The 11,459-nt window shown below is 40.8% G+C and overlaps 1 protein-coding gene across 2 annotated transcripts; it reads right to left on the bottom strand.

Annotated features, from left to right (window-relative positions):
• Nucleotides 1-115: 115 nt before the first annotated feature.
• dcun1d3 (defective in cullin neddylation 1 domain containing 3) lies at nucleotides 116-10,796 on the bottom strand. 2 transcript variants are annotated; one of them, XM_008436283.3, is made up of 5 exons: nucleotides 10,404-10,796; nucleotides 8,802-8,886; nucleotides 5,540-5,575; nucleotides 4,933-5,459; nucleotides 116-3,338 (listed from the first exon to the last, which is right to left on the bottom strand). In XM_008436283.3, the coding sequence occupies exons 4-5, from the start codon at nucleotides 5,361-5,363 to the stop codon at nucleotides 2,789-2,791; spliced, it is 981 nt and encodes a 326-aa protein (XP_008434505.1). In that variant the 5' UTR covers nucleotides 5,364-5,459; nucleotides 5,540-5,575; nucleotides 8,802-8,886; nucleotides 10,404-10,796; the 3' UTR covers nucleotides 116-2,788. The 2 variants fall into 2 exon arrangements, with proteins under 2 accessions (XP_008434505.1, XP_008434504.1); XM_008436282.3 differs by having other exon boundaries at nucleotides 8,802-8,868.
• Nucleotides 10,797-11,459: the final 663 nt, after the last annotated feature.

The following is an 11,459-nucleotide window of genomic DNA, read 5'->3' as shown; positions in this document are numbered from 1 at the left end:
ATCAGTCCATCCACCCATCCGTCCGTCCATCCACCCACCCATCCGTCCATCCATCCATCCGTCCATCCACCCATCCGTCCGTCCATCCAGTATAAACTCGCTCAGGCCTTTAAGGTCAAAAATTCAACACTGTTTTTATTTATTATAAATCAGTACATTTCTTATAAAAAAAAAAGTGGGCTTGAAATAAAACCATATTAGATGTAAACCAAACAGATCAGGAAGTGGCCACCATCTTGATGACGTCACATCCTCTCCACCACCCAGCAGGTCTAACTCAGCTCAGTCTGAACAGCAATCATGTGGTTAGCATCGATCTGTGCAAAGCATTCAAGTACAGCAAATCAGCCGGCCGCTGGTCTGAGCAGCCAGCAGCTTTAGTATTCGCATTATTCATCTTTTATTTTGAAACTCCTGCCCGAGTTTCTGCATAAATTACCCACAAATCCTAGCTTTTCAGTTCCTGCAGAAGAAAGCCGACGTCTCTCTGCTGTCTTTGAGATGGTGGACATCAACGTCAGGAGGAAAAAATAAAAACAGGATGAGGCTGGTACCATGGAAACGACCTCGATTTGAAACCAATAAAAATTAAATCCTCCCGTCTTCAAATTAAACATTTGAGCAGCAAACATTGTCATTTCACTGCAAAAACAAAATATTACCAAAGGATTTTTGGTCTAGTTTCTGGTGCAAATCTATTATCACACCTGAAAGGAGAAAACTAATTAACAAGCAACTTTTCAGCTATTTATAGGAACTAGTTTTATGTCAATAATTCCTTAATATTAATGAAAAGGTTCTGGTTCCACTGGTGAGTTTTTTCACCTGAAACACGAGAAAATGTCTCGATAAAAGTGAAATAATCTGCCAGAATCGATGGAAAGATCTTATTTCTGCAGTGAAACCTGAAAATGTGTCTATTTTTAACCAACAGGCTCAGTTTCTGATTAAATATAACAAACGTTGCACTGCAAAAACAAAACCTTACCAAAGGATTTTGGTTTAGTTTCTAGTGCAAACATCTTGTGGCTTTTGAATCAAGACAAAACGAACTTATTAGAAACTTTTCAGCAAAACGTGAAGGTTTGTTTAAAGATAATTCCTTAATATTGATGAAAACGACTGGCAGGTCATTTCACTTAAAACTTATAATCTAAATAATCTTCAACATTTCATCAACATCAAGGCATTACTAACGTAAAACCAGCTCTGACTTATTGCTGAAAAGTTACTTTGGTTATTTTTACAGCGTACTAAGAAATTTGCACCAGAAACTAGACAAAAATAACTTGGTAAGATTTAGTGGTTTTTTTTACAGTGTTTAAAGATGTTAATAAATGTTTCCAGAGGTCATAAAAGGTCAACCAGCTGCTCCACATTAAGGAAATCAAACAAAATGGAAATACTGTGTCAATCAACTCTGCAGCAAAACTGTTATAATTTAAAAGTTTCCCAATGTGTCCACAAACAAAACCAAAAATATTGGTATAATATATAAAATAAAAAAATCTGTTTGATTTTGTAAATGTTGTTGGGGCCGATTGACCTTTGATGACCTCTGGAAACATTAATGTCTTTAAATCACAGCGGCACAAACGTTTGAAGCCAATTTAGTGATATTTGAAGGAAGCGGGGAGAGAAAAACGAATCTAAGTGATGCTTCTGCGTCGAACCGGACCCAGAACCGGACCCAGAACCGATCAACCCTTCGGACTCTGGAGCTGGACGTGTGAGCAGATCTCAGCCCAAACCTTCACCGAGCCAACAAACGGTTTCATGGAGGATAAAACAATAACTTAACAGAAGAAGTGCTTAAAGAACCTCGGAGCCCTTTGAAGAGGAGAAAACTGGAGCTCACTGCAAAAACAACATCACCAGTTAAAGTCGGTTTCTACTGCAAATACACTGGCAAAAATAACAAGCAAGACAGAGGAGCTTGTTTTAAGTAAATAATTCATCAACATCGATAACAATGTGCTGGATTATTCCACTTATAACATGGGAGAAAGTGAAATAATGTTCCCATGTATAGGAATCAATAAGTGATTACAAACAAGCTCTTATATCTTCAAAAGTTATTTTTGTCCCATTTCAGCTGCACCAAGATATTTGACTAGAAACCAACCGATTAATCTGATTAATCATGATTAATTGGATTAATCATAATTAATCATTTCTGCAACATTTCAAACAAAACTGATTTAAGCTTCAGAAAGACACGAGTTTGTTTTTAATAAAAAATTATAGATTATTTCAAAATGTCTTAATTATCCGTCAGTGAAACTTTTTCATTAACGACGACATAAAACAAGCTCAGAGTTCGTCTTACTTTAGTTCAGCTGAAGTATTTGCTGCTTTTTGTCTGGTAAAAACTACAAAAATACTCAGTAACAAATAAGAACTTCAATTAATCGGGTTAATCGTGATCAATTATTCGTAATAATTGATCACGATTAATCGTTTCACCAGGATATGAGCTTGTTTTCAGTAAGTAATTCATTAATACTGATGGTAAAATGTAGAAGATTATTTCTTTTATTTCACTCGTAAAATGTGGAAAATGTGAAATTATCTGCCAACGGAACATTTTCATTAATACTGATGAATTATCTTGAGCTACATAGTTGGGCATATGTTAGTTTTCTCATGTTTCAGGCGTATTAAGACATTTGCAGTAGAAACTCGACCAAAATCAACGGGTGAGATTTTACATTTTTGCAGTGCAGGAACCGAACAGGAGCTGAAATGGTAAAACTAATAATTCCCAGAAGTCTGCTTCACTTGTAGATCATATTCTTCCCTCTGATAGAAATATGTGTGGTCTGAGGTCAGCGGCCCCCCCACGGCTTCCCTCTGCGTCTGAGGCGGGGCAGTCCGTCTCCTCGTCCTTCGTCAGCGCCGCCTCCTCCTCCTCCTCCTCTCGTTTCCGGCGCTCCAGCTCCCACTCCACGAAGGTGTCGAAGAGGCTGGGCCAGGCCTCGTCCTCGCTGTAGTTGCTCAGGTCCGGCCCGATGGCCTGCGTGAAGTTCAGGAACATGTTCCACGTGTCTCTGGAGATGCCGCGCACGCCCGACGGGTTCTCGGCCAGGAAGTCGAGCCAGCGCTCCAGGACGGGCGGCGTGTCCTGCGTGAAGACGAGGCGCCACAGGGCGATGGCGATGTCGCGCTGCAGCGAGCGCTGGCCCTCGTCGGCGTCCAGGCCGAACTGGAAGGTGAAGCGGTACAGGTCCTTGAAGCTCTCCTCGCCCTGCGCCTCCAGCAGCAGGAAGGGGAAGCGGGAGCAGATGCCCTCGATGCTGTCGGCCCGGATGGCCCTGCATCCCTCCACAAACTCCTTCCTGATGGGAGAAACCAGAGCAGAGGATGAGAGCAGAACCAACCAGCTGCAGCCATCAGCTGCAAACCGACCACAAAATATTACAGCCAGAAACGACTAAACTTTACAAGGTCAATCAGTTTATAGAAGTTATAATGTTAAGTTGTGCAACAATAAAGCTGTAAAACTATGAGAATGAAGGTGTGGAATTACGTGAATAAAATATTACAAAGTCACTAAATTACAAGAAGTCATAAAATAATGTGAATTATATTTATTTTTTATTAAAATATCTTCATATAAAGCTGTAAAATTGAGTCATAATATTCAAATGCACCTTACTGATACCAAAGGAATATTAACAACGTTGTAATATTACAAATAAGATAAAGTTATGAGTCAATATGTGGTATAAAGTTGTAAAATTGGGAGCATGAAGTCATGAAATGACCTGCAGCCCATCTGAGGGAAACCAGCTCGAAAACCTCCAAATGGAAAAACTTCACTGGTTGGTTTTAAGTTTCACAGCAGCAAAAATGTTAAATTTTACCGTTTCTAAGATCGAAAACCTTTTCCAGAAAACCTGACTGAGTTTTATCCAAACGGAAACAGAACAGCTGCTGGCTTTTCCCCCCAGCAGCCTGGAAAACTCGAAATGAAACTTCATCGATGGGAAACTGCAGTTTTCCGACATCAACAGCTTTTAATGCAGAAACATGAAGTGCTTCAGTTAGCAGAGCTCAACAACGCAAATCCTCTGAATGAGAAACCAGAGACGCAGCAGCTCCAGTCACCTCGCTGCAGCAACCGGTGGGGGAGGGGCGCAGAGCCGCTGTTCTGATGCGAGAATCAACAGCAGCATCAAATTAATCTGGACTCGGCTGAAAAACGGCCTCAAAAAGCAACAACTTGATCACCAGGCCGGAAAAACACATTAATTTTATTGTTTTTAAAGTTAAAACGCTCCAGTAAACCTGAAGCAATAAAACAACTAAAATAAGATCAACTGTTTACATTTGCTAGATTGTAAACGAGTTTTAGACGGTAAATTTATTCTGCTTGATGAGCAGCAGAGAAAAATAACAGATTTTTAAATAATGAGGAGCAAATTTAGCGCATCGGTGCAGCAAACTTCACCGAAACCAAGTTTAAACGGGTCTAAACGGTTCTGGGTCTGAACGGTTCTGGGTCTGAACGGGTCCGGGTCTGAAACTGTTCCGGGTCTGAACGGGTCCGGGTCTGAACGGGTCCGGGTCTGAAACGGTTCCGGGTCTGAAACCGTTCCGGGTCTGAAACTGTTCCGGGTCTGAACTGTTCCGGGTCTGAACGGGTCCGGGTCTGAAACTGTTCCGGGTCTGAAACTGTTCCGGGTCTGAACGGGTCCGGGTCTGAACGGGTCCGGGTCTGAAACTGTTCCGGGTCTGAAACTGTTCCGGGTCTGAACGGGTCCGGGTCTGAAACTGTTCCGGGTCTGAACGGTTCCGGGTCTGAACGGGTCCGGGTCTGAAACTGTTCCGGGTCTGAAACGGTTCCGGGTCTGAAACGGTTCCGGGTCTGAAACGGTTCTGGGTCTGAATAGCTCAGGGAAACCCGCTATAACGACCTCGGCGCCGTACCGTGTAAACTTGCACATGGTGGCTGCCTGAAACTTCCAGGCCAGAACCAGAACCCGGAACTCGGCCGGGTCGACGCAGAGGTCGTTGCAGAACCGCTCCATGCCCTCCTCCAAGATGGCGTCCTCCAGCTCGTCCTTGTAGCGCGCGAACAGCTCGTCGATGTGCGCCATGCACAGCCCGTCGCCGTCCTCCCGGCTCGGCTCCCTCATGGCGGCGGAGATGACGGGCGTCTCCACGGTAACCTCTAAGGCCTTGGTGCCATTCAGCAGCTCGCTGGCGGATTTGCCAGAGGGGGCGCTGCAGTCGTCTTTGTGCACGCCGCCGCTGGCGCTGTCCACCCGCTTGTGGGACTTGGACGCGCTGTCCTTGTCTCCGCTCTTGCTGCCCAGAGACGACGTCGGGTTCTTACACTTGGTGACGCACTGGCCCATGTCTCTCGTCTCTGTCCTCCTCGCCGTCAGTCCCCGTCCGAACCGCCCACACACCTCTTCTCTAGCCGGGCGAGATGCCTCAACATACCCTCAGGCCTGAGAGACGAACAGGTGCATGCTGGGAATCTCTACAGTCAATGTTTTCATTCAATCAGAGTAAAAAACAACAGAACTACCTTTCCAAGATCTGCCAAAGCTTCAACCTAAAAACCCTGAAAGAGAAAAGGAGAAAAACGTCACTGTATGTAGGTCTGGACTTGGACTAGGCCATTCTAACCCTTTGATCTAAACTATCCTATTATTTAATTTCTCCTTGTGAGCAATAAAGTATTTTTTGAATCTCCCTGCCTGGATGTAAGTGTGGACAATAAATAAATAAATAATAATATATATCACAATAAACATGTGATCAATGTCTGATAGAACCGCACAGCATTCTGGGAGATGTAGTCACTGCTAGCTAAGCTAGGTGGTAGCATCAAGTCTCTCGCTCTTTGGTTGCCTAGCAACAACCTGCTGGGTAACTGTTGCAGAGGCAGATTGATGCTTCAAATTAAACCATCTCGGAGTGAAAACTGTGAATGAAACAGGAAACGTTGGGTTACATTTCAAATATTTCAAACAAAAAGCCTAAAAATTATCAACAGACGGAAATGAAACCATTATTTTTCTCAGTCTTACTGTCCAGAACCGGCTGGACGTTTAGAGATTCAACATGGAGGCCAAGCAGACCAGAGAGCGTCACCATAGCGACAAGAAGTTATTAATCTGTAATAGTGTTTCAACTGTATAAAAATAAGGGCGTAATAATGCAAATCTACCGTCTCAAAGAATAATAAACTTTAATTTTAACACTGGAACTGGAGGACATTTTAAATATCCAAAACAAAACGACACAAACTATAAGAAAATAAAAAAAAACATTTACTGAAGTTGATCATAACGTCTATGGAAACAAAGAAACTCTTCAGAAAAAATATCACCAGAATGGAAATTATTCAGATTATTTTAATTTATCGTGTTCAGAGTAAATTTCAAAGTTTGAAAAGTCAAAAATTTAGCTTGAAAAAATTTTTTTCTCCATAGAATTTCAGAAATTTATTCAAAAATTTCTGAGTTTTTTTTTTTTTTAAATATTGCGATATATTAAATGTGTAGTGATTTAACAAAAAACAACTGGATGTTAGACTTTCTTTGCATCGTCTGAGATCAAATCAGGAATAACTGCTCTTCTGTTTTTCCTCCCGAAGGAGGAGAATCCGCCACGTTTACGTCCCATAAAAATATTAATATAGAAACTAAAATCTCATCCTCACATGGGCTGTTAATCTGGTCGTCTCCTTGAAAGAATCGGCGGCTTTTAGTTGGATAATTTCTCTGGAATAAACCCAGAAATGTTAGAATCAGGCGTCTGATTCTCAGACTTCCAGCTGATTTCTCTACCCAGAAAACAATCAAATAAATGATGAGGATTTTTATGTGTGAAATCCAGATTTATGCGTCGGATCAGAACACGATGGCTTTGGGTAAACGGACAATACAACGTAAATAATCCCATCTGTGGGATTATTATGGGATTAAGTCACAACGTTCCCACGTTTTGGAGTGTTTTTCACCCGCAGCAGCGACCAGACACCGGTTCTGTTCACCTTCATCGTTTGGGTCGAGCTTCCTGGAGCCGTCGGCGTTTCGGCTCGCTCACCGAACAGATGATTCAGGTTTTCCTCTGCGGTTCTGGCCGCGTCCAGACAAACGCAGATAAAGCCTGGACTCATAAAACGCGTTCCAATCATTAATGTTGCAACACGATGCTGGGAGTTTCCTGCGTTCAGATGTGGGTTTGCATCCAGGCCGGATTAATCCTGCGGTTCCGCTGGTTGGACCCAATCCGTGATTCAGAGCCGATCCTGGGAAATATTCTGCAACGCGGCAATGAAGCAACAAGATTGCGCAACTTTGGTTGCAAAAGTTCATCCAGACGAAACTTTTTCATATTTCACCAGGCTGAAACCACAAACCTTTCCACTTTGGTCAGATTGGATGAAGGGTCAGAATTTATCGTTGATCATTAACTTCCTATGATAAGAACTTTATTGTCTCAATAAATTCATATTAAAGGGCCAGTATCATTTAAAATCGACTGTTTTGATCCATCATGTTTTAATGTTTTTCAAAATTCAAAAGCAAACCTGGAGCGTTGCCTCGAGGTTTAAGAAATCCTCTAATCTCCATGGCAACCATTCAGCTGTTAAACGCCTGGGTGGACCTAGCCCCGCCCCCCGAGGCGCAGCTCCTCCCCTCTCAGCTCCTTCAGACTAGCCAGCAGCAATTAGCAACCAGCTGCTGAGCTCATTATAGGAGCTGCTGGTAAAAACGTTTAAGGGTTAATAGAGGAGCCATGTTGGGACGACTTCCTGGAGGCGGAGCTTCAGGAAGAGCAGGAGATTTTAAAGAGACAGAGGCCCAAATTCAAGGAGTTAAATCAGGAAGTAAAATTTATTTTAAGTTATGTTTCATATATAAAGGATTTTTATAACAACTTAATGTAACAGTTACTTGACTGTGTTATAATATGACACTTTGTGCCTGTAAAACACCTAAAGCTGGACCTTTATGTTAAATTAAAAATAAACTGACAGTATTATCAGAAATGTTACTTTTACAATTTTCTCCATCAAAAATATCCGTAAATGTGAAAACATGATTTAATGCAGTCACTGTGTGCAGCTTGGCTGATATAAGTGACCCTTTGTTATGTTTAGTTCCAGTATTTGTGCCTGCAGTTACCTGAAGACGTAAAACACCTTTTCCATCTCAGCTTATTAGATTGACTGACGATAAATACATGAAAACTGGTGTTTTTGTGATTATTGTTTTTATTATTAAATTGGATACAATTTCAGATTTTTGTACTTAAAAATAAGCTATTAATGTTACAGGTTAATTTTCTAAGATACAGAAAATTATTTTTTGGGATGCACAGACATAAAAATGTATTAAAATATTGATATTTGATATGAATTTACCAATATTTACCAATATGCTGGCTCAGTCATATTTACCAATATTTACCAATATGCTGGCTCAGTCATATTTACCAATATTTTACTTTATTTATCATCGTGATAATTAATAGATTCCTTTATTACTAAAATAATTGATAACAGCAATCAGTTTGTTTACTTTTTCACTGAAAAAAAAAAAAGATGTGAAGTTTGAGGCTGGAAATCTGAATTTATTCTGGGATTAAAGGCAGAAAAGGAGAAATTTCCATTCAGTTGACTTCAGAAAGCTGGACGTTTTTCCTTAGCAGTAACAGAAGGGGATTCATGTAACGTGGAAATGATGATAAGCATTTATTCCTTGTAACTGTTGGGCTGTAATCACAGCCGGCGTGTTTCAGCTGAATGAGACGAAGATGATGATGATGATACTTACATAAAGTCTTTCAGACGGCATCGTCTTTCAGATCTGCTCCATCATTGCGACCTTGACATCAGCAACGCTGCAGAGACACATTATCCTGCCGTCACAAGCAGAACGGGACACCTCATCATTCCCAAACCTGCAGGGAATATTTCCCTCTGGATGCCATTTAGCCACAGCTCAACCTAAACCTCTCAAAAAAACACATTATTGCTGGTTTAAATCTGACTTACAGTGCGGTTTTCAGCGATTTTCTATGTCTCAAGTTTGAGGTTTCCTTCCCAACATCTTACACATTTCACAGCTCAAACACATGCTATTAATTACACATCAAGTTGCTGTTAGAGCTCAACTCCAGTCTGTTTTGGATTAGCAGTGGTTTGGTCCATTCCTGATACGCAGAGGCGGTCCAAGACCGAGTTACCAGGGGGCCCAGGACCCGAGTTTATAGCTCAATCAAACTTGCAGTTTTTAAAAATTACATTACAGTTTTTAAAAATACTTTTGTTTTCCCCCAATGGGCTTCTGTAGTTTAGGATGACCATCTAGTTTACAGTTTGAATCTAGTTAGACTTTGAATTTACGTCAACTCCCAGAAGGAATGAGTGAAATAAATGTTTGTTGTCAGTAATTTCTTTTGAAGAAAAGGAGAAAAATAAAACAAATCGGATTTGGTATGAAAGAAAATAAGACCTTATATTTAAGGTATATTGCTCAGCCTTTACAGCCAGAACAAAATAAATCAAAAGAATGGCATTTAATCACTTAATATTAAGTGAGACAGAGTCGCTAATGTGAGCTCTGATCAAGATGAAACTGTGGTTCTGTATCAATACAGCTGAAAAAGTGCAGCACCTTCATTTTTTCCATTGTTAAAGTAAAACTCAGACAGTAAAAAATGAAACTGGGACAAAAAGTAAATTAGAAATGTTTACAAATGTCATAAGAAATTTAATAATTTCTCCTCAGTAGAGGGGCGCTGGCTTCCCGATGGCCCCCTTCTAGAAACGCCTATGCGGATACATTTAAAGGTATCCAGGATAACCTGCAGTGATCAATGCAGCGGGCATGTAGAAACAAGTCAGCCTCAGTCCCAAACTGGGCAGCCTGGACGTCTGGAGGCCTACTTTTATCCACAACAAACCAGCACCATGCAACTCATCCAGACATCAGTTTAACCGGATTAGCTGGTCTGAAATCTGTCCGAGTCAAAGCACAGTTTCAATATCAACATTTAACATCTGCAATACTGATGTCAGCGGTTCACTTTCATCAGAAATCACCTTTAACGTCGTTTTAGGAAGTTAAGTTTGGTTTAAAAAGAAAACAGCCGAGCGAAACCGAGTGATTCCAACAGCAAAAACAGTCCCACATGAGATGTAAACAACGCTTTTAATCCGATGCAAAGGCGACACTCTTTGCTGTTACGAGCTAAATTAGTTACTACCCGCCGAGGAGCTGCTGATCAATAATCAATGATTGGTCAGGAGGACATTTAAACATCTCCATCTGAAGAGCCTGGCCCAGGCGGCGCCGCAGCTACAGCTTAGCTGCGGCTAAGCTAGCTCCTTAGCGGCTCACAGCACTGCAAATATCCGACAGAAAAAGACTCACCTTTCCGGAAAATTACGTGTCGAGTGGTTTCAATGCGCATCATTCCGAAAAAGAGGGTTTAAAAAAAGCAACAAAGAAGTTAAATAAGTTGGTCGAAACCCCGGAGTGGAGCAAAAACTCGTAGAGAGCTAGCTAACTAGCGGGGACAGCAGGCGAAAGAAAACTTTAACACCAAAGTTGGTTGTTTTTCTGTTTCAGGGAAAAAATACGCGGAAACGCCGAGAGTCGGAGTTTGTCTTCGAGTTCAGTGTGAGAGAAAAAGAAACTCGGAGTAACGCTGCCTATTTCTTTGTGCTTCCCCTTCTAGTCATTGAGCGCAGCTACATTAGAGACATTTTCCTGCATCACTTCCTGCCTCCCAGCAGCCAACAGCTGATCTCCATCCGAACAGGGCCGAGCACCCAGAATCTGGGGCCCGGGTCTCTCTGGCACCTTCCTGGGTTATAATAGTTGGAGGTTTTCCATTATAGTTGAGTTTAATTTAGTTGTGACGTTTTGTCAGATAGTTTTAATTGGTTTTGTAGAGTGTGTTTGCTAAATTTGATTAAATATTGTTTAGTCTTTAAGATTAGTTTTCATTAGTTGTAGTAGTAGTTTTAGTTTTTTCATACTTTGGTTCATTTTTAGGTGCAGAATGCAAAAACGTCAAAGTATTGTGCATATGTATACATTGATTATTATTGAACAACCAACTGACTCTGGTAAGCTTCCTCTTTAGCAAGCTAAATATTTGTGTCTAAACTAATTATTTAGTTTGGAGATAAATATTTAGTTAGAAAAATAAAGATTTATTTGAGAACTAAATATTTAATTTAAAACTAAATATCTATCTTAGTTTTAGTTTTACGTTAAATCATTTATTTATTTATATTAATACATATCTTTTATTGGAAATACTCATAGAGATTAAAACTTCTTTTCCGAGGCTGAGAGACGGACATGTCTCTTCAATATACAGGGTGCAGATATGATCACAATAATTATAGTTAATCATAAAACACAAAAACCTGAGATTTTTCAAGTGCTGAGCTGAAGAGTCATAAACAAACCTCCATA

Source organism: Poecilia reticulata, chromosome 19 (genome assembly GCF_904066995.2).
Source record: "Poecilia reticulata chromosome 19, P_reticulata-male-v2, whole genome shotgun sequence".
Lineage (NCBI taxonomy): Eukaryota > Metazoa > Chordata > Actinopteri > Cyprinodontiformes > Poeciliidae > Poecilia > Poecilia reticulata.
This window is presented reverse-complemented; position numbering and strand designations above follow the sequence as displayed.

What these genes read in the sequence shown, in the direction of transcription:
- dcun1d3 (XM_008436283.3), bottom strand. Translation starts at nt 5,363, where the DNA reads ATGGGCCAGTGCGTCACCAAGTGTAAGAACCCGACGTCGTCTCTGGGC. An exon ending in ACCATGTGCAAGTTTACACG is followed by an intron (nt 3,339 to 4,932) that starts GTACGGCGCCGA and finishes TTCTCCCATCAG; the next exon opens with GAAGGAGTTTGTGGAGGGAT.